This window comes from Ciconia boyciana, chromosome 3, assembly GCF_034638445.1.
Source record: "Ciconia boyciana chromosome 3, ASM3463844v1, whole genome shotgun sequence".
Classification (NCBI taxonomy): domain Eukaryota; kingdom Metazoa; phylum Chordata; class Aves; order Ciconiiformes; family Ciconiidae; genus Ciconia; species Ciconia boyciana.
Genome location: NC_132936.1, coordinates 56,863,362 through 56,886,306, shown reverse-complemented (window position 1 = coordinate 56,886,306; position 22,945 = coordinate 56,863,362). Strand labels below are relative to the sequence as shown.

Sequence of the window (22,945 nt, the reverse complement as noted above, 5' to 3'; positions counted from 1 at the left end):
ATTGCTGGCAACTGACTGTAAAATTGCATAATCGGTATTTGTTTTCTCTTAGCTGGAGGCAAGAACTGTTGTGAACAAATAACAAACATGTAATCCTTCAAAGTCAGCCAGCACCAGCAGATTATGCATCCCTACCAGTTTACCTGAACTTCCTTGCTTAGCTTTTTCTTCCTTCAACAAACTTAATTCGAAGCCTAGTAAAGGCTCCCGTATCAAGGCAGTTTCCTCTCAGAATTGTGCAGCGGTCTGGGAGCACACTGGCTTGCTGTGGGAGGAAAGTGTCGATTCTCGCAAAATTCTACTCGGCCTTAGCTGCCAGCAGGATTTAAAAAGGAAAAAGCTGTTTCACTCCAAAGCCTAAGTGATGTGGCTAAGAAGTGGTTGCTTAAAACCAAATGATTGCTTCAAACTTAAGAGGTAGCTTAGTATCTTTTTTTTCAGGAGCTAAATTGGAAAAGATAAATTAGCATCTAAAGAAAGCAGAGGAGACAATGTAACAGCTTGCAACTGTGTCTTAAAAAACACCCAAAACCAAAAAACCCCAAACAAACCTCCAAATCCCAAAGCCAGTGTGGACTCCCTTTGCTTTCAGCAGAAAACTGATTCATTCACTTTTAGCTTTCATTTTTCACTTTATACGCAATCAGTTTTTCCAGTAGTAACTAAAAATTCAAAGCTTGATCTCTTTGAGATCAAAAGAAGCCAGACTCCTGGAAATAAGAGGACCAGAAAACAACTTCTTTATTTGCCTATACAATGCGCTTTTCAGGATTGTGGATTTCAGGATTTCAGGATTTACTGATAGTCCAGTGCCAAGAAGGTGGAGTGGTTTTAGAAATATATTAACAGAGGAAACAGGTTTAGTTGGATATAGCCTTTACACAGAAACAGACAGTCAAAGATGAGCCCTTCTTTTTCTCTTCCTTGCTGGTCTGGAAGTGTGAGCACTAGACGCAAAAATGTGGTGCTGTCAGCAGTGAACGAAAACATGCAGGATTTAGGAGTATATAGTTTCAGTCGTGTGTTGTTTAAGCCTAGAGTGTGAGACACCTAAAGGAGATGTCAGGAAAAAAAGTTTAAATTACAGGAGCAAGTGTTTGATCCAACCAAATGCCATGTACTTTTGGTCTCAGTACAATGATCTGCTAAGCATGAGCTTTAGTTGTACTGAGGGCAAAGCACTTAATAGTGTTTTCCTGTGCTAGAATGCTCATCAGTTCACAGGATCAGAGCTGAACTAGGTGCAGAGAGGTCTGAGAGGGATGATTATATTTGCTACTTTTTGAAATATTTAAATATGTGGATATAAATTTTCCACTGCTTTTTCTTATAACTTTAATACAGTCTTTCTATAGGGAGGTAGAGGGTTATTTTTAAAGGTCCGTTCTTAAAGATGTCCTATAAAATTTGTGCATGAGGATATATTTCTATTTCCTGGATGCACGAAGGCACAAAACACAATTATACATAAAATTACGTTAAAATATCTGCTGATTTTCTATCTGTGCAAACTATATGGTCATTAATTATTGTGAAACTGTAAGAAGTGGAATAGATGGAAATGGAAAATCCTGAAAAAGGTTTATTTTATTACAGACTTTTTCTAAACTGAGGAGAATCATTATTAAAACCATTGGGATGGGTTCCAGATGAGTTTCACAGATGTTAACTTCATTGGAATTTCTTATGCAAAAAGAATGACTTTTATTGATTTATTGGACACAATATAAATATTATATAAACTATTTAGCACATATTCTGCTGTGACATATTTATGACCCTTATATATACCTACGATAGGAGAATTCTGAATCATAGTGTTCATTGGTGCAGGGCATATATCTTGAGCTATTTTGTCTCATTGTATGGGGCTGTAAAAGGAAAAACAGTTCTCTCTACCGTATGTTGAAGAGGTAGAAAATGCTAAATGCCCAGCCTCCTGGTTCTTAGCAGTATCTGTTTTTTTGTTGTATGTGTGCACAAAAGGAAAATGTGATGAGCTACACAAACTTTAACAGGCAATGACAGGTTTTAAATTTTCTCGCAAATGGAAATTTTTTGTTACATAACTTTGATTTCTTCTTTATTTGTACTTGTACGCAATAAAAAAACACCTCAGTTTTAATTATAATTTGTGTCAGCATCAAAAACTGAAAAAATTGTCTGTTGAATGGAAAATTCCGCTCAGCTGTTATCTTCCAAAAGCAAGTATTGTGCTTCTGAGAGACAGAATCACAGAATCGTATAGGTTGGAAAAGACCTATAAGATCATCGAGTCCAACCGTAAACCTAACACTACCAAGACCACCACTATACCATGTCCCTAAGCACCTCATCCAAACATCTTTTAAATACTTCCAGGGATGGCGACTCAACCACTTCCCTGGGCAGCCTGTTCCAATGCTTGATAACCCTTGCAGTGAAGTAAAATTTCCTAATATCCAGTCTAAACCTCCCCTGGTGCAACTTGAGGCCATTTCCTCTCATCCTATCACTTGTTACCTGGGAGAAGAGACCGACCCCCACCTCTCTACAACCTCCTTTCAGGCAGTTGTAGAGAGCGATAAGGTCTCCCCTCAGCCTCCTTTTCTCCAGGCTAAACAACCCCAGTTCCCTCAGCCGCTTTTCATCAGACTTGTGCTCCAGACCCTTCACCAGCTTCGTTGCCCTTCTCTGGACACGCTCCAGCACCTCAATGTCTCTCTTGTAGTGAGGGGCCCAAAACTGAACACAGGATTCGAGGTGCGGCCTCACCAGTGCCGAGTACGGGGGCATGATCGCTTCCCTACTCCTGCTGGCCACACTATTTTTGATACAAAAGATTAAAGATAAAAGATGAAAGATTAAAGATTAAAGATGATTAAATAGACAAGTCTATTTAAAATGTTTTTTGCTGCTGCTACTTATATCGTAGGAGAAAGAATTTTTATGCCGAATATCAGATCTACAAGATGAACTGAGACACCGAGACCATCATATAGCTGAACTGGACAAAGAGATTCTTCATCTTCATGAAAATATAAGTGCATTGACCAAGGAATTAGAGTTTAAAGGGAAAGAAGTTCTTAGAATACGCAGTGAATCCAACCAACAGATCAGGTATGAATTTTTCCACTCTAAACTCAAATGTGTATTGTTTCACGTATTGTTTTACTTAAGAAATTTTACCATTTGCAGTTTTTAATTTATCCTCTTAATCAAGTGATGCTATATATCATTTAGTCTTCCTTAGAAAAAGCTATGCCCATTACCAGTAAAGTTAGTGAATATTACCATACAGTTAAGCTGCATTTCAGTGATACATTTTGGCATATTTTAGTAACAGTCTGCTCAAGTGTTGCTTTTTGGTGTTTTTTTTTTAATTCATTATGTTTGTTTATTTAAAAAAGCATTAAAGGAGATGCATTTTCCGTGAAATAAGCTAGAAGATTGGAGGACAGTAAGCAATGGGTTTTGGTGAATCAGTAATTCCTTCTGTGTTGTCTGATATTGTGTAAAAGCCATTAGAAGCATGGCAGAATATCATGATGAACAAACAAGTCTGATTTTAGAATAACTCTTTTTTTAACAAAACATAAATTAAACAGGATGCATGAGCAAGATTTAAGCAAGAAACATGAGAAAGAGCTGGATGTCTTGACAGCAGATCACATCAGAGAGAAACAAAGCATGCTGGCAGATTTTAATAAGACCCAAGAGCTGCTCAAGGAAATTAATTCAGCTTTACAAATTTCGTAAGTTTTGTTGCGTTAAAAAAATTTGTATGTAGCTGCCTTTGAGTGAATAGTTTATTCTGGTGTCCATAAGTTGCTGAAGATATTGCAGAGATGCAGATGTGCAAAAACCTCAATCAACTATGGGGCCTAATCTTGCATTCTTTAGGTAACACAATTCTATAAGCTTTAGGGGAATTTAGTGAGATAAATTGTTAGGGATTTGAGACCGAAAAATTTCAAGTGGAAAAGATATTAAATCTGTGCAGTTCTTAGAAAATTGGAGAAAACATTATTTCAAATGGTTTCTGTCAAACTTTAATACATCTTTATTGAGAACACAAGAGTTTTTTCAACAAGTTTATAAACAGTACAATATTTGCTATTAAGCAGTCTGATTGTAGTGCATGAGTGATGCACACTTTTTCAGGTTTGCTAGCATAAGGAAAGTAGTGTCTGAAATGGATTATATAAACATAACAATAACAGAATACTTAGAGTGTCTCTGAGTCAAAATGCCACCTGGGGTTAGACCACCTCTGGGCAGAAGTGGTGTATTAATGTGTCGTCTAGCTGGTGTTTTCTTGTCTTCCGCATCCTTCATTCTTTATCTCTGTCTGTGATGTAACACATTTGGTCAGGGTTTCTGGCTGAGGTTTCATAGTGCATTGAGGGCTTCCTGACACAAAGTTGTCACCGAGGGATTTGTATTTGCAGCACAAAAGATTTATGGCAGAGAAAACAATTGGTTCTAAGTATATGATAGAAAACTTTAAGTAAATAGCAATTAAAAATGGAAAATAAAGCCCAAAGGCATCTAATTCTTTCTTGATAATGAGCACTCAGAAATTATCTTCAAAGATGGGTATAAAATTCTACTTCTTACTCCCTTGTAATTGTCCACATGCACACTCTTGTGCCCTGATAAATGTGGTAACTTGCCATTCAGTAAATTAGGTGTAAACTGCTTCCTGTTTACTGCATTTATCTTGTATGAGAAACATGCCTATAAGCAGCCACCAGAACTAGGTTCTGGAACTGTTTACCCTAACTTTTTCTCCCGTGAAGTTACTTGTTTTATCATGTTCTGAAATTTTCTGAATTTAGTTGGTTCCCTACTCCTGGTTCTTGCTCAACTTGGAGCTGCAAGGAAGCAGCCACTGGCCTAAAGACAGCAAACATTATCCAGGGTGCCCTGACCTGGCTTTCAGTGTTATCTCTCTCTACTTACACTGAAGCAAAGAGCTGTCAAAAGAGGAAACTCTGTTAAAAAAAAAAAAAAAAAGAGTTTTATGCAGCTGTTTCTTAAGTAACTGCTTGCAGGTCAACCTCACCTAAAGCATGGCCTTGTGAACATTTACGAAATGGAGAATCTATCTTACAGTAATTGAGAGTGGGCATCATTAATTGGGCTCTACAACTAGAGTCTTGAAATTGCATATTATCTCTTTGAAACAGAAAAAAACCCAGTTCTCTGAAATATCTGAAAATAAAATGACAGCTGTGCATAACTATATACTATACTCTGGGGATCTGTATACAATAGCTTAACCCAGCATAAAATGTATACACAAAAATTAAGCCAGCTGAGTATATTTCTGTTCTGCTGAGTCAAATGCCTTTTCTGCAAATAAAAAGAGTCATGTTGTTCACATTCATAATGTTTGATGTAAATACATTATATAATCTCCTCAGATTATGTACAGATTATTTGAAGGTTATAAATATAATTTAATATAAACTGTTTTTTCAGATGCAGCTCAAAATAAAAATCACATAGCTGCTTCTGAAGGGAAAATATTTATCTAAATAATGCTGGGTCCTGCACTTAGGTCACAGCAACCCTATGCAACACTACAGGCTTGGGGAAGAGTGGCTGGAAAGCTGCCTGGCGGAAAAGGACCTGGGGGTGTTGATTGACAGCCACCTGAATATGAGCCAGCAGTGTGCCCAGGTGGCCAAGAAGGCCAATAGCATCCTGGCTTGTATCAAAAATAGTGTGGCCAGCAGGACTAGGGAAGTGATTGTTCCCCTGTACTCTGCACTGGTGAGGCCGCACCTGAAATACTGTGTTCAGTTTTGGGCCCCTCGCTACAGGAGAGACATTGAGGTGCTGGAGCGTGTCCAGAGAAGGGCACCGAAGCTGGTGAAGGGTCTGGAGCACAAGTCTGATGAGGAGCGGCTGAGGGAACTGGGGTTGTTTAGCCTGGAGAAAAGGAGGCTGAGGGGAAACCTTATCACTCTCTACAACTGCCTGAAAGGAGGCTGTAGAGAGGGGGGGGTCGGTGTCTTCTCCCAGGTAACAAGCGATAGGTCAAGAGGAAATGGCCTCAAGTTGCTCCAGGGGAGGTTCAGACTGGATATTAGGAAAAATTTCTCCACTGAAAGGGTGGTCAAGCATTGGAACAGGCTGCCCAGGGAAGTGGTTGAGTCGCCATCCCTGGAGGTATTTATAAGACATTTGGATGAGGTGCTTAGGGACATGGTATAGTGGTGGACTTGGTAGTGTTAGGTTTACAGTTGGACTTGATGATCTTATAGGTCTTTTCCAACCTATACGATTCTGTGATTCTAAAGTGAGAAATTATGTCTACTTCCAGGTATCTTGTGGAATAAAGTTTGAGCTGACTTAGACACCTTAAATACACAGATTTTTCTCAGGGTTTGTTTGGGATTTTTTTTTTAATTTCTTTTTTCATTAAGCTTGTTAAATTTCCTGAATCTGTTCTGAAACTTGGTTCACTAATCTATGTGAGGGCTGAATATGTGAGACAAGTATTTTAGTAGTTTCCTTTGGAACAATGTTTAGCATCATGAGCATTATATTTATGTTTCAGAGAGACACAGTCATTTGAAATTGTCAGGTCTTCAAAACTTGTTCTTTAAGAAGAAACAAGGAGATTTATGCAGTTAACTTGTACAGTTCCTCTCTCAGTTAGCTTATTTCACTTCTCTCCTTTAATGCTTTCCCACCAGGCATTTTAAATTTCCTCCTATTTTTTCAATGTTTATCAATTGTTACATTTCTCTTAATCCAGATATCCTAATATCCAAGTGTTATTGCTTTTCTTTTGCAGCTCATTCCTTTATTTCATCTCTAATGGTACTAAGTTGCTTTTGTGGAGAGGAATTAGTTACCTATTAGTCTTCACTGTTCTTGGATATCTTTGTCCCAGTATGTTCCACATGAACCGAGGAAGATGGTGCCAGCCTTGTCTGTCTATCCAGTTTCTCCAGTATCACAAGCATGCATCTTTATTCAGAGTAGTCATCTATAAAAAGAACAATGATACTGTTTGTCTTCCTCATCAAGAAAGTGAATTGCCAGCTTTTAAAATTTGCATTAATATTAAATATAATGCAATGTAGTCCTTATATTTTACATAAGAATCAATCTTAGCTATGTCTTCTGTAATTCTACTGTCCATATTATGGTTTTGAATGCCTTATTTTGAGTTTGACTTCCAAGAGGCCTTTTTTCAAACATCTAGTACTGCATGCACAAGAAGGATGTTAAGTTTTTAGAATTTTTCCCAGATTATTAGTTACTGGAGCAAAGGTTATGGTTATTGTTGATTTTTTTTTCAACTAGCTAAAGCCGAATGATAACATAGAAATTAATTTACTTCAAGGTGATAAGAAAGTCATCTTCTGTTTTTACTCCCTGAACTCTCTTTTGTACTAATCGAAGATGTGACTATTCACTCATCATTTAACACTGGATCAGGCTAAAGGGGGTATTCTTCTTTCCTATAAAGTTTAGAAGAAATGGAAGAAAAATATAAAACCAGAGAATCAAGACCAGAAGACTTGCAGCTTATCTCAGAACTGAAAGACCTAATTGCAGAGCGGGACCAACTCATAAAGAAATTGATTGTAAGACTTTTATGCTCTCTTGGTTTAATATCTTGACAGATATAAAAGTTAATTCAAAGTCTTTGAAATGCATTTAAAGAACCAATCCTGCTAGCATGTTATTCATATTCTTTAACACATTATTCCTGTGATTCAATGACTTATAATAGTAAAACTAATTAGATACAGAGAGTTTTGCACAATCAAGCATAATACATTATTACAAAAAATATTTCAGTATGACCTTGATCAGACATCTCCTATCTCCAGTCCTGGAATAAGGCAGCCATGTAAGCCGTACAAGAAATAGTCTCTTCTATGAGGTTTCTAAGACCAATTTCCTGATCCACTGAGCTTCCCAAATTCAGAGCACAACACCCTGACTCAGATTAGTCTGATTAGATCCTGATTCAGAGGCAAGAAGGAATGACGAAATTCAAATTAATTAGAGATCAGAAGTTAACTATGCTGAGTCTTTCCCAGTGCATAATCCCTTAGGCTATGCTTAGTCTCAGGAGCATAGAACTGCAACAGAACTGCATAAATAGAAATTATTTAGTATTTACATATAATAATATATAAAACATATTAAATACAAAATGCATTTTTTAGAATTACCAGTTTCTTTAGAAATGTAAACATAAATTTATTTGAGATCATTTTATAGGCAGATTTGGCCACTAACTGATTGAAAATGCATAAAAAGAAGTTTCTATTTGTTCTTCTTTTTAGGAGGACAAAAAGTTCTATCAGCTGGAGCTAGTTAACAGGGAGACTAACTACAACAAAATGTTTAATGCAAGCCCTAATGTTGGTGTTATTAATCCATTGGTGAAGGTATGTTCCATGGACTTCATTGCTAAAGTGAAGAAATCTAAACTTAGGATACAGTAAAAAGAAGAAATATATGTGTATGTGTGTGTGCCTGTGTGTATACATATATCACTCTTAAAAGACATGTTCAAAACAAGGAACATAGTTTTCCATTTGTCTATACTTATCTTTGTGTAGGTTTGTTTCCTTTGTGTTGTTGAGAGATCCGCTGATATTGTTGCCCTAGTTTGCTAGACATGTATGACATAAAACACAGTTCCTTCTCACAAAACTGCAAAATCAAAATAGAAAGGTGACAGAAGGCAGGACTGTAGCATATAATAGAGAACAGTGACACCCATAACCAGTTTTAGTTTCATAATTTTTCTTGGTTATTTTGGAAAGTGCAAGGGCAATTTCATTTTTCAGGTGGTGCTGAGGATGGAAGAGCATTAGAAAGACAGAGGGAGAGGGGACACTAAAGGGAAGAAAGGTAAAAAGGGGAAGGAGAGACTATGAGAAGGGCATGGAATGAGTCTGAATGGAGAAAGACAGTAATACTGGAGAACTGGAGTGACAAACCAGGTATGGACTGTGGAAGCAGCAGGAGATAGAAGTCAGTCTCTAGCCTTCTCCTATTGTCACCTGCTATGTCAGTGAAAATACTTCAGTAGCAACCTTTTCTAGTTCTCTCTGTCCTGCTGAATAGCAGCCAGTGAAGGCTACTGTACAAGCAGGCATGGGACCCTCCGTGTCCCTTCAAAAGCCAGCAGTATTTCTTCATGAGGAACATGAACAGACTGTGATAGGGTACCTTAATTCTATTTCTTTTCACCACTTCAGGAGTAAGAATGAGTCCTCTGACATTTCCTTCCTCCTTGTGATAACCCATAGGTTATTTCACCTGCATGGAGAGGGAAGAGATTTGTCCCAGCTGTAGAGGCAGAAGAACTCAGGAAGGTTCTGAAGCAGAGAGTAACCCAAGGGGCACATGAGCAGCTCAGATGCCTGAGAGCTTCAGTGATGAAGGTTCAGGCTCCGTTATTTAAAAGGAGGACTGGCTCCGTTATTTGAGATCAGGCTGTATTATTTAGCTAAGCCTTATTGTAGTTTCACATCAGATCAGCATATTTCCCACTTCTGCGCAAACTCTGCTGCAAGTTGTCAGTATTCTCCTACATTTTTCAGGAGCCCAGCAGCTCTCACAAGCTTATCTGAGGATGCCTAACTTTTATGGATCACTGCATAAAAGAACTTAGTTTGGGCCCAGTAGAGACAATACCAGGACTGCCAGATACAATTTGAATGCTTTGTTTTTATGTGATAAAGGTTGTTTGAAAATTTTGGAAGTTTGTCTGAACCACTCATTTATAAAGATGTGAAATGTAACCATCAAGTATATAAGCTTGTGTTTTGTGTGAAATCTGAAGCGTTTGGGAAAAGTACTTCAACATCAGATTTCCATAGTGATAATTCATATATTTTTATAATATGCTTCTATCACTTAAAACTGTTTAGACTTTAAAACCATCTTGTATGCCAGAACATTGTGATCTCTCATTTCATGAGTTGTGGACTATGTTACCTTATTTTGTCAAAGCGCGTACTGTGTTATTGGAGAATGAATTACAAAGAAACTGAAAAATCTCATTCTCTTTTCTTTTTTGTAATCGAAAGACAGAATTTATGAGTTACTACAGGCTTTGCATATTAATGCAAAATTACAGCCATTGCAGTATGTATTACAGCTTCTCTAATTTATGCAATGGATCTGTTTAGTATTACATTGTTACACCTGATGTTTCTTAATACTTTGCATGAATTTCATGGAAACAATACACACAGTTTTGTCTCTCCAGATTTGACTGCTTCAGAAGCTTAGATTGTTTTATAGAGAGTAATATATAAACTGCGGTATTTTTCTAAGCACTTATGCGGACAATATGCATTTTCCAGAAATGAGCCACCTATGAAGCACACAGATTTAACTACAGTGTGTTTAACACACAGTTTTAATTAAGTGTGTATTACCTTGCAGATGTATTTTACCTACAGTTGGTTACTTTTACCAAATTATTTTTTCCACCGTAATGCTATTTCTTGCTTCTTCAGTTACAACAGAAGTAAAGTGTATGGGATGATGTTAGTTTAATCCTTTGCAGCTAATGATCTTTCACTGTGATGCTTAAAAAAGACTTTTTTCTATTATAGCTTTCTGTTAAATTGTTGGGATTTTTTAATTGTATTTTGACAAACACATCCACCAGTGTGGCTACAATTAGTAGCATTTGCATCTGCCCACCCTGGCGAGGTCAGGCACTGAAATCAAAGCTAGCAGAGAGTTAAACAGAAGAAAGTACAAACACACAATAGGACTCTGTCTGTCTCCGTTTGAACTCGTGCCCACCCTTGAGTAGAGCAGCTCTTCTGTTTCAAGTGGAATTCTGCTGGAAAATATTATATAGCAACAACATGAGATTCCACTTGTCTTTCACTTTAGTTCAAATTTGTGGAGTTTATAAGCCCTTAAGGGTTTTTTCTCCTAGCTGCTTTGTTAGGGTTGCATATATGTAAATTGAATGAAAGTATTTATTATATATTCAAATAATACACAATTCATGAGAATAAATGAATGCATTCATTCAAAAATCCCGTTTTTAAAAATAAGGCTTTTTTAATATTAATATTTTACTGTGGACATGGAATATTTCACAGAAGTCAGAAAATACACTTCGTGTTCTGTCACACAGCTATTTTTAAAAAGCTATAGAATTATTTGAAGCATCCTTCTACATTAAAATATCTATAAAAGTAGAGAGGATGAATACTGATTCCTTTGTATGATGTGTTATGGAGAGTAAAACAGTGATATAAAAATAAAATTCTTCAGTATTTTGAGTCCCTTGAAATACTATCAGCAGGAGTGTAGAGGATATTAAGAAAAGAAAAATGTTCAGTTGTGCCATCTGGTGTCTAGAAGCGGCAGCTGTAGTAAGATTAGAAGCCTGGCCTTTTCCTTGTGCAAGAAACTGAACTCCTATACAATCATCTTTTTATCTTTAGCAGTATTGCTATAGCACTTGCTAACTATGAGGGCGTAATTGCTTTAAAAGAAATGTAGCTGCTTTTCTAGGTTCTGTGTTCCAGTTACCAAAATGTGCCTCAGTGATGGGGTGAAACCTGTTGGAGAGGCTCACTTTCTTCGTCACTGAAATTTGCTGTAATTACATTTGACAGCAGAGCTGTTTCACTGATATCATGAAAAGATTTAAGTAAACATGAAAGGTTTAACAGACAATTTTGTGGAAGACTTCCTGTCTCCAGTGTCTTAAACAGACCAAAATGTTATATTGGAAGATCTCATATAACATATTCATTGATTATTACAGTAAGTCTTAATAACATAATCATCTGGATGGGAAATTTGATTTTTCTGTGAAAACTTGTGGTGTTCAGTTCTGGCCAAAGCAAATAGTAAAACTACAATTGGAAAAAAAGTCCAATCTGTCCCAATTGCTCTCCTTCAAAAAAAACCCCAAACCAGCCATCAATACAACTTTTAAATTTGCAAATTTCCTCATCTGTCCTGGTGCAAGAAGCCTTCCTTACATTTGTTATTTTTAATGCAGCAAAAGAAGAAGAACGATAAATCAACAAACAGGTTTGTGAGTGTCCCCAATCTAAGTGCTCTGGAATCTAGCGGAGTGGTGGGCAATGGACATCCTAACCGCCTGGACCCCATTCCTAACTCACCCATCCACGATATTGAGTTCAACAGCAGCAAACCACTACTGCAGCCAATGCCACCCAAAGAGCCCAAGACGTTTTTGAGGTGAGCACTGCCTCACCAGTCTTTTTTTTTTTTCTTCTTTTTGCTTAACTCAGGAAAATTTTGCATTCCTATTGAGCTGAATCCCACTTGCTTTATGAACCTTTCAGAGGTACAAGTACTCCTATGGCATTTTTAAATTTTACATTATATTTGTAACCTCTTTATAGTATTCCTTTTTATTGTAGACCTTGTTGAAATGTGAAGTATTCTCTCACTTTTTCGTAAGTCTTGAATTTTGAAAACCTCTTTAGATACTTTAACAGAATTCATGTGCTTCCAATTGTTTACATATATGAACAATTGTTTTAAACGTTTGTGTTATTTACTGATTGTCATTTAGGAATTGATACTAGCACAGAATTTCTTTTATTCTGTATTATGTGATAATGGTTTTTATGTAAGAAAACTATTTTCTGTGCTACGTGAATGTTTTGTGTTTCCCCTTTCCTCACCTATATCAAATTGTTTCATAGGAGTAACCTGACTACAGCAACAGGAAATGTGCATGCTTGGATGCTTAATGCTAAGCTTCCAGTAATCAAAACCAGCATTAAAGTGTCAAGTAATTCTCCCACAAATTAATACAGTGAATTGAATAACTTAAAAATGGCATTTTAGAGGCAGAATTTTAGTCTTTTGGCTTTATGTCCCCACATATTAAATGCACTGAAGTGCTGTACTCTGTATTTAGTAGGTGCTGATCTCTTACCTCTAAGTTGGCAACTTAAAGCAATGTGTAATTACCAGTTCCACAGTTGGTTGTTTACTCTCTCTTTTGGTTTAATGCAAAAGACCACATACCTAGCAACTACTAATTATAAAAGGAAACAAATATTAGAATCTAAAATAGATAAAGGAAAACAATCTATTTCAAGAAAACAATCTTTTTAAAAAAAAGTACTGTTGCTTATTTTTTCCTGTGCATGTGATGTGCATGAGTGTGCTCAGATATCTATAACATGCATGTGCATGAACTCATGGACTGTGATGCTGGAGTTTCCATTCCAAATTGTTTTGTGCTCTGTATTATCCAGTAATACAGTAGGGATTATTTTATTAGTGATTTTTATTGATAAAGGAACTTAATTGTGTAATTAAATTTAAATTAAAGTATTCTCTCTTGCTCATTTTGTGAGAATTTTAAGTGTTCAAGGGGGAAATAAATCTTGTTTGCAGTGCAGCAGTTTCTTTTTTCCTAGTATATTAGCATATTTTAAATGTGTGCATGAACAATGCAAGTGATATTTGTGATCGGTGTTAAGTATTAAAATAGTGTGTATTTTTGTTCAGTTGCCAATCAGTCTTTGTGAGCACATGTCTACAAATATGATGCTCGCATCATATTTTTGAAAATTAACTTTACCACAGGAAAAGGATGCTAAAAGAGGACCTTCTACAGTCACGCTTTTCCAAGAAAACCCTTTTTATTCTTCCTGAAAACCTACAGCTGTTTATGAGATTTTAAATTAAGTTTCCAAAATATTATTTGTCCACCTTGTAAATGTGGCTTCTGAACTGACTTGTCCGTGCTGCTGATGCTCTCCAATGGAGTGGATGATCACAGATTCTGTAGGGAGACACTAAATCATGTCCTGAGGCACACCGATAATTAACCCATGGAAAAACAGACTGTGTTTTTTACTGAATATTCTCTGTGATTTTTTTCCTCCTAACATTTGTACTTTTTGTGTAGTTGTGGGATAATTGTTTTTTTTTTCTTTCTGTGAATTTAGCCCTCCTCAGACTGACGCTTCACCAGTGGCTTCACCAGATCCACAACGCCAGGAGTGGTTTGCCCGATACTTCACGTTCTGAGAGATGATATGTTTTTGTGGCACAGCGTGATGTGGACTGTTCGTAAGAGCATGACCTTAAGTAAACCCTCATGTGAACAAGCTTCCCTGTAATTTGTCAAACACTGTGAATGAGAAAGTATTTGTCTTTCTGATTTGAAACTGCACTGTATTTCATGTTATATTTGTTGGAATCACTTGACATGGTACTATATAATGTGTGTAATTATAACTATTTTTATTTAAAATGGAAGAATCTTTAAACTTTGTAATTACTACGTAATAAATTTTGGTAGAACAAACATAATGCTTTCCCCCTTTTTCCTATAAATGTGTTTTCTTTGATTTCAGGTAAGGCTTTTCCCCCAGAATAACATAATTGCGTGGTTACTATAAATACTATGTAAATTGTAAAAGGAAAAAGTATATCTATCTCACTCTCTCTCCAGTTTGGGCAGGATACCTTTAATGCATCCCAATTCTATTCTGTTACTTTGTAGCAGTTTAAAAACTGTCTCTTTCTAACAATTAAAAGGAAGAATGTGAAATGAATCAGAACCAGTGTAGCTGCTAGCCTTCAGAGCAGAGTAATTTTGACAAGAGGATGAAAAAAGCCACAAACCAGGAGCTGTTCATTGGGGGGGTTGACTCCTTACCTGTTGCTCATGAGATTTTGCCATCTAGTTATAATCAAACATTTTAGCATTTAATTTAAACTTGTTCCCACAAGTTACGTATTTCTTTTATTAATATTAACAAAAACACGCTTCAAACATTTAGAATACTGTACTAAGTATCTCTGCATAAACCAAGAATCTGCATTTTGAGCGTATAGTCCTGCTTTGGATAAAATTCATGTCTGAAATGAAAAAAATAAAAAAACACCCAACTTTTTCCCATTTATACATGCTACAGATACAGATCTTTCATTAAAACTTAATTACCTTCCCTTGTCTATATTGAAGTTTTTTCTTCTTCTTCAACTGATATATGAAAATGTTTTTTCAACCAGTGAGCATGACTCTCCAATCTACACCTTTTATGATGCAGTGTTGCTCGAGAAATTTGCTGCAGCGTATAGAAAACTAGAGCTTATTGTGTTTTTTATATTTTTTCATTCAAAGATTACCACAAAGTAACTCACACTGGTAGTCTCAGGGAGAAAATTGTCTCTTTGTTTTATGAATGTATTTTTAAGCTGAATCTCTTATCTTTTAAAGGCAGGAAAAAATGTTTGAGTTATTTGAATAAGGTTTTAGTTAGCATATAAAAAGGTCTTGAACTTTAATATTTCATCTGAAGCCCTAACTACATCCTTTTTTCGCTATATGCACAAAGGTAAATACCCAGATGAAGATACTTGCTAATTACAATGAGTTTTATATGTAGTATATGTATAAATGAAAAATTTGTATGTTTTCATATAAACAATATAAACTCTTCTAAATGAACATTTAAAAACTTCTATCTTATAATTCAGCTTGAAAACTCCACTGAAAGCTGTATTCTGGTGATGCTGCCATGGATTAAAGATGTATACAGCAGATTTGCTGTAGTTGGTGGACTCAACTGCAGGTATATGCAACTTTTTAATTTTAGAAGAAAGCCATATTGGGCAAAATGTCAGATTTCTTGGCTGTTACCCAAAATAAAATACACTAGCTCATTTTGTTACAAAGTTCTGAAGTGAGTGTTGCGTATTTTTTCTTGCATGCTTTGCAAGGGCTAAGCCTTTTTCTCCCATCCTTCACTTCATTTGTACATTTTTACATATGGAATTAATAACTGAGCAGTAATCTGAAGACGATAATATCTGCATTTACTTTACCTATTCAGTAAAAGGTGTGTTCATTGTTTTTTTGCTGGTAGGCATTTGTCTTTTGGAAGGGAGAAGAAAGTTAAGCAGCACTCAGTTACCATGTCTGCCACAGTTAGGAGCTATTCTGCTACCGAATCAGTCTCTTAAAAACAAAAAACAACCAAACAAAAAAAGCCCAAAACCAACCAGAAAAAAATTATTTTCTACCGAATGGCATTGAGAACCCTGTAAAATATATTCCTGAAAAAAGTTAATACCTGGCATTTGGGATTAATACGGGAATTTGCATTATCACAATGCCATTGTGTTCCTGATGTTTGCAGTATCTGGTATTCTGGAAAAAGCTAAAAGTGCACATATTAATGAATCCAGTTGTGCAGAGAGTTCTGCAAAGTCTCTGCTCACGCATGCATGCAGCCCTTCCTAGCTCAACAGACAACTCCGAGTAAGGAGGTACAGAATTAGCATGATGTTGCATAGTATTATTTACAATGGTGGGAAAATCTGTTGCCTCTCAGGAGCTCTCTCTCTGCACTCTGACACATTAAATCTCATTATCAGCACTTAGTGGAACTAATTCCCCGACCCTTTAGTTTCATTCAGAAAGAACAATAAAAGGTCAAAGAGCAAACAATAAAGAATGTAATATTTTATTCCTTACTGTATTTTCCTATGGAAGAAGGAGGTAACGGGCTATACTTGATACAGGGACAAAATGCAGAATCCTACATTTCATCAGAACATCATTGTAATAATCAGTCTTAAGGCCAGGTTCGGCCCATCAGTCTGGACTGCTCCATTTACTTCTGTGGTAAGAGTCTGAATGCCAGTGAATTTTCCAGGTTAGCAGAAAACTGCTCTAGCTGACCCATCTGACACGATCTCATAGCACAGGGAAGAGTTATATCCCAAGAATTGCATGGCTTTTTCCACAGCAGGAATTGTACCCAGAAGGTATACTTGGAAAAAAAAAAGCCCAGAGATCGTTGAAAACCAAGCTGCAATCACTGCCAGCATAGAAATCACTTTATCAGATTGACTTCTTCCTTTTGCATTTTTTCAGTTACTTCAGCATATGTGTACTATATTTACCTGAAATTTCAAGGAAAATATTAGTCCTATGAGAAGTACTGGCAATAAATTACGTGGGTCAGTATTATAGAATTTTTAATATTCTAATTTAGTCTAAATAAATTTTCACATCTGTTTTTCTCATGATCTGTTATTTTGGAAGAAAAAACTTGGATTATTTTCTAACTGGTTTGAGTAGTTCTACGTTTAACGTGTAGATGTTTCAATTAAAATTAAATGTCTTAGATTTGTAATCTTTGATCACTTTAAAGAGTAAGAATATCTATGTATTATAAAACTGGAGAATATAGAATATTTAGTAGTTTGGGGTTTTTTTAGGATATACCTATCATCTTTTCTTCCTAAATATTTTCTATAATGCTGCAAGAATCTTTGTTTTCATTCTTAAAGCAGAATATAATTTTTTCACTCTTGATGTAGGTAGTCTCTGGAACTAAACTTTCCTGCTTTTTGAGAGTAGAAAACTTTCCACAAAGGACCTCCTTTGATAAGTTGCACTTCAAAACTGAAAGCAGCAGTCTCTTTGGGGAAAAATGCTTCTGTTCCTGTAACTGAACATGGAGGGATTCTGAACTATAGCCCATGTTACAGCACTTGCCTTTCTGGTGTGGCAGCTGAAAAAATTGGGGTCCTTTCTTTAAATTGTTAACAAATACGCTATCCAAGTAACCATAGCTAGAAAATCCCAATATTAACTTTTGACTAATAGCATTCACTTTTTTTTCCAGTTTTAGTCTTACTCTGAAACTCTATTTAAAAGCTGTAGGACATGAGGAAATCCTAATGAATATCAGGAGACTTCACTCATAATATCAGAAATCAGACCTGCTCACGATGTCAGAGCAATCTCTTGCTTGCTTAAGGTTTATTTTAAGTTACATGTGAATTCTGTTACATGATCCCCATGCTATCCACAGGTAAATTTCACTAGCTCTGCATCGAGAAAATTAGACCCCAAGTTTTCCTCCTTTGCTGTAAGGTACTTCCCTTAGAAGAAAAATTACTGAGTCACATCACTTAAGAAAACGGTGATCTTCAACCTCGTCTGCAGTCAACAGGGCAGCTTCAAGGGTGAATCAGCCCACTTATCTCTCTTGGTTGCATAAAGATGGTAGAGCAACAACAAATGTAAGTACCTCCATTGCCTAAATTTAGGTGTGAGGAACCCTAGCCTGTCATTTTTTTAAATTTTTTTTTTAACCAACATTTGCAAAAATATATCAGCTTTGAAAGATGCAAACTGACTTTCCTTACAGGACCTGTGTTGCTTTTTTCCTGCTATGTTCAATGTAGTCCAATACAGTACTATTACTATTCTTCCTAGGCAAACGCTAAACCTTTTTTTACTATAATGAAGGTGAAACTCTAATTCGTAGTATTGTTGTTTAGCTACTTTTGGGTGTTGGGCATTGTATCAGTTTTATTTATGTATACATTCCCTGGCAAAATCTTTACATAGAAATATGACTCATTTCCATGTACAATTATATACAGAAATCAGCTTGCAGTTCTAAAGCTGATTTAATTTGCAGTGTATTTTGGTCATATAAATAAATACCCATGTCTTTAGATATGCTACAGTAATTGGAAGTGCCTGTGGATAGCACTGGGTTAATGTAACAAAACCAGGCAGCCAAGCTGAAACAGAACTTTTTGGCATGACTGACTGCTGAACTCCATTTCTCTTAATAATAGAACTTGTTATTTGCTGGGCTCAACATTGGGCTCTTTTACTGCACAACTGTGTTAACATTTATCATTTTCAAGCACATACACAATTAGACAACTCAAGCTTTGTTGACTGTACGAATTGCACTGCAAGTTCCTAGGTTAACGATAGGACCTATGAGGTGAACTACTGATCCACTCTGGGGTCCTGCACGGTCTTAAGGATGAGTTTATAAATTTCCTGTCACTAAGGCAACTCAGTTATTTTCAGAGTTAAGCACAGCATAGAGGCCTGTTCACAATAAACAGCTGGCTGAACACAATGAGAAGCAGCTGCTGCCAGCAGCACTGATAGCAATGTTGCTAGGGAACAAGAAGAGCCAAGCTTAAGAAAATAAAAACATAATTCAATAACGACTACCAAAATCTGCCTTCATTATGACAGTGAGTACTCTTGGAAATTAACAGGCCTTCCACGTTCAACCTGACAGATGAACAGAAAAGTTTAGAGAGCAGCTGAGTCTTTAGCTGGAACTATAGCTGTTTAACTTCAGTTACAGATCATCAACGTGATGGCTGGGCACAAAGAAGAGTCAGCACACTTCAGGTTGTAAACACCACAGGCAGCATCTGTCACAGCTGGCAAAAGACATGCCTTAGAGCAGAGACTGAAGCCCAAGTTTTATGGTCACATGAACATTCAACCACATTCACGCTGCTTAGTCTAAATCTTTTTTACCTAACCTGTGGGATCCATGAGCACTTCTCAGCACTTGTGCAGCCTTGCCAGCGGTGTCCCAATTGCACGCTGGAGTGGGACGTGTACCAGCCACCCCGACCACAGCATTAGCAGGCAGTTCTTGTACTCTCCTGGGACATTTCCAGATTGAGAGCACACACATATTCTGTAAAACTGAAAAACAGAGGAGTTTTTAGTCTTCGTCTTTTTCTTCATAACCACACAAGACTATCAGAAGTGACCTGAAAGCAACAACAGCAATACTGGCTTATGTAAGAGAGCCATTCAAAGTGGAAAGCAGAGACAAACCAGGAAAGCATTCTGAGCCCAGCACAAGAGAGCTTTTCAGGCTGGTAACTGCCAGCACTGTCTCCATCCACTTGTTTGAGATAATTACTTTTTCTTGTCCTTGCACCATGATTTCTTGTTTTGCACCATGATTTCAAAAGGGGTTAATGGATTTTCCGATGGGCGTGATGTATTTTTTGATGACTTCTTTGTTGAGTAACCATTTCTTCATTACTCAGCTAAGCACATAACTGTTCCTAGTTATTATTAGATAATAATAAAATAATAAATACTTCAGTTTCTTTCTTGTAGGAACCAGTACCTAATTGCAGCCTTTACACACCACTATGAGTTACTTGCTCTGTAGCTGTAATTAGCTGCTCCAGTTGCAGGCTGCTGCATTCTTTTTCATCCTGTTGCTCTAGTTGTTTAGGCTACAAAACGCAGAGTCTGAGGAAGCACAGACAGATACCTTCAGGAAATCACAAAGATTACAGCTCTGCCATACCAGAAGCCACGTAACTGTGCTGATCTAACAAATGTCTAGAAATAGCTGTGTCTCATCATTTGAAAAAAGCAGCCTGGTTTTGGTACCTTGCCAGACAGCACCATAAACCGAGTAAAGTTGACACTGAAAGCGTATTGCGGAGACAGGACTTGCTTGACACTCCACCCAGGATAATCTTTACCAGAAATAGTTTTGAATTTTCACAGTGATCAATTTATATATTAGGTGCAGATCTCAGCAGTGCTTTTGCCATTGAGTATCCATTCAATCGGTTAGAATAACACCATTTTATAAGGCAAAATGTTTTTTGCTTCTAGAGACATATCTAAGGGTTAAAACATTTCCTCTTTATAACCCCCTTAAGCAGTCCTAGACTTTTGTTGTAAACACTGTTTCCTTCAGATGAAGATTTAGGCAACATCTACAAATAATTTGAGGAAGTTTGTATTTGCAAACAATGCAGGACGAATAACTGAAGTTCTATCCACTGATCCACAGGACAGATAACCAAAGTTCTATACCAGACAGGAGTCATATGCAGGAATCCTCTTGCAATAGCTTGTGGAGTAGCAATTCAGAGAAACGTGATTTGTGATTTAAGACACCCACAGTTCCACGGAGAAGCTTTTGCCCAAACATTCCACGACCCTTCGCTTCTCTGCTGGCCAAACCTTCCGCAGATCAACTCACAGATGGCGAGATACTCAATATAGTTAACAGAGGTGAAGTAGCCACTGTGGCTTTCTTATTCATTAAGATCACATATTTAGATATGATTGGGAGAAAAAACATGTTAGACATTCAAATTAATTATCTTTAATTAAGGCAGGTAAGGCAGTTACTTTACATATTGAAGGCATATATGATAACTTGAAAATAAGGGATCTAAAGGAAAATTTTGTTTGAAAAGCATTGATTTTCCCCTCCACCAACTCTAAAAATTTGTATTAAAATACAAATCTTGTATATTTCTTCTGATATCTTTTTATTGTAGAACTATTGCCACAGTTCTGATACCTTGGTGATAGTATGGTACACTTTTCGGTTAAGATCTTACATGGGCAGTGATTTTTGTTTTGATTGCATATCAATAATTCATCATTAATACAAGCCAACAATGGGAGGTCCTAGGAGTGAGTAACTCAATAAAGAAGTTTTAAGATCCTTCAAACAGTTTTAAGTTAAGGAGGCATTAAGTTATTCTCTGTGATATAACAAGACTTGACAGTTTCACTCCTTATGCCTGGGACTCAATTTTGAAACAGAATTAACTATTTAAAAGATAAAATATTTCAAATAGTTAAAGCATGTTGTAATACATGCTCAGGGTTGTAATACATGCTCAGAGAAAAGAATGTACAGATACGAAAACTATTCAAAACAACACACTGTAAGTTCTGGGCAAAAGCAAAAGCTTTAGAGCCTCCAGCAAACCCTGTTTTCTGGCTGTATTAAAAATAAAATCCCCAAACTCCTGAGACTTTTCTATGACGTGCCCTCATGAAGGTTTGGTACGCAGCTCGCTTTAAAGAAGCCAAATTTAGACTTAATGGGATTTGTAAAGGGGGGGTGGGGGCAGGAAGCAGCAGCGAATACGAGCTTCAGCTACCTTGGGGCTACCCCTGCCGCACAGCACCCCTCTTTCACCCCCTGACTTGTAATCCTCCCGTGTTGTACACAGGAGCAGCGCCCCTTTGTAACGGGGAACAGAGGCAGTGGCATTTGGCCAAACTGACAGAGGCATTTCGGCAAACAGCCTGCAGCACCGTCAAAACAACAATCCGCGGGGGTATCTTTTGTTCACGGGTGGCAGAGCAGCCGGGATACCTCCCGTGCCCACGGAGAACCCCCTCTCCCCGCAGGGCGCCGCACTGCTCGGCGGGGAGCTAGGCCCGGCGCCCCTCACCTGCGCCCGGGGCGGCCGGCGCTCCCGCAGCCGCGGCGGCCCTGGGGAAGCGGCGCGTCCCCACACGGCGGCCGCTGAGGCACCTGAGGGAAGCGCCCTCCCTACCCAGCCCGGGTCCGGCCCCGCGGGCTGGCGGCTCCGCGGCCGCTCTCCGCCCCGCCGCACCGCTCGGGGGCCGCCGGGCCCGGGCGTGGAGCGGCGCGGAGGGGGCGGAGACGGAGTCGCTTCTCCTGCCGGGTGAGGAAGCTGCGGCCGCTGCCTCCGCGCGGCGCGAGCCCGGCCGGAGGGGCGGCGGCGGCCGGCGCTGCAGGTACCGAGCGGGAGCGGCGCGGCGGCGGAGCGCTGCCCGTCTCCGCCTGGCAGGTACGGGGGCGGCCCCACACACACGCTCCGGCGGGGCCGCCGGTGCGGGCGCTGGGAGCGCACCCCACGGCCCCCGCCGGCTGGAGGCGAGGCGGGACGGGACGCGCCTGGGGCAGCGCTCCGCAGGCGGGCGGCCGAGGCGGCGCGCTGCCGGCCCGGCCCGGCCCACCCCCTCCTCGCCGCACAGCACCCGTCCGGCCGCGCCGCGTTCAAAACTTGCCGCGCTGGCGGCGGCTGGGGCGGGAGCGGGAGGCCTGGCTCCGCGCTGCGGAGAGCCCCGCGCCTGCCGCCACCTGGGGCGGGGCAAGCGGCTGCCGCCTCCCCTCATCCCCCGCTAAGCGAGCGAAGGAGCGGGCCACCGGGCGGTTTCACTTTCTGGCATTAACGGGAAGAAGGGCTGCGCCCGGTCCCCACCGCTCTGCCTGCCCGGGCGGGCGTGAGGAGCGCGGCGCCGCGAAGCCCGCCTTTCGCCGGGGGGTGACTGACTGGCTGAGTGACGGCGGGCGGGACGGGGGTGACTGACGGGCGCGGGCTGGGGCTGATTGGCTGGCTGGGG

The 22,945-nt window shown here is 38.8% G+C and overlaps 3 protein-coding genes across 15 annotated transcripts in view; 2 read left to right on the top strand and 1 right to left on the bottom strand.

Moving 5' to 3' along the window:
• FAM184A (family with sequence similarity 184 member A) overlaps positions 1-15,632 on the top strand; it is an 81,736-nt gene extending 66,104 nt beyond the window's left edge. Inside the window, exons 13-18 of one of the 6 annotated variants that reach the window (XM_072855754.1) lie at positions 2,915-3,099; positions 3,588-3,734; positions 7,472-7,589; positions 8,301-8,405; positions 12,011-12,213; positions 13,947-15,632. In XM_072855754.1, coding sequence (XP_072711855.1) covers positions 2,915-3,099; positions 3,588-3,734; positions 7,472-7,589; positions 8,301-8,405; positions 12,011-12,213; positions 13,947-14,028 — 840 coding nt within the window. In that variant the 3' untranslated portion in view covers positions 14,029-15,632. Of the gene's footprint in view, positions 1-2,914; positions 3,100-3,587; positions 3,735-7,471; positions 7,590-8,300; positions 8,406-12,010; positions 12,214-13,946 lie in introns of those variants that run through there. The other 5 variants (XM_072855756.1, XM_072855755.1, XR_012041457.1 and 2 more) reach the window with 5 other exon arrangements.
• Positions 816-22,848, bottom strand: LOC140649079 (uncharacterized). 5 transcript variants are annotated; one of them, XR_012041461.1, is made up of 3 exons: positions 19,330-20,854; positions 6,852-6,985; positions 816-1,050 (listed from the first exon to the last, which is right to left on the bottom strand). XR_012041461.1 is itself a non-coding variant. In XM_072855759.1 (3 exons), exons 1-3 carry the CDS (start codon positions 22,715-22,717, stop codon positions 19,179-19,181), a joined length of 906 nt encoding a protein of 301 aa, XP_072711860.1. In that variant the 5' UTR covers positions 22,718-22,848; the 3' UTR covers positions 19,098-19,178. The 5 variants fall into 5 exon arrangements, 1 of the variants encoding a protein (XP_072711860.1); XR_012041459.1 differs by lacking the exon at positions 816-1,050 and adding an exon at positions 4,104-4,392 and having other exon boundaries at positions 19,325-20,854; XR_012041458.1 differs by lacking the exon at positions 816-1,050 and adding an exon at positions 4,104-4,392.
• The window catches only part of MCM9 (minichromosome maintenance 9 homologous recombination repair factor), a 50,423-nt gene continuing 49,730 nt past the window's right edge, over positions 22,253-22,945 (top strand). For 3 of the 4 annotated variants that reach the window (XM_072855750.1, XM_072855753.1, XM_072855752.1), the window contains exon 1: positions 22,272-22,389. The gene's annotated coding sequence lies outside the window, so the exon portion shown is untranslated. Of the gene's footprint in view, positions 22,390-22,945 lie in introns of all 4 variants that reach the window. The other variant, XM_072855751.1, reaches the window with a different exon arrangement.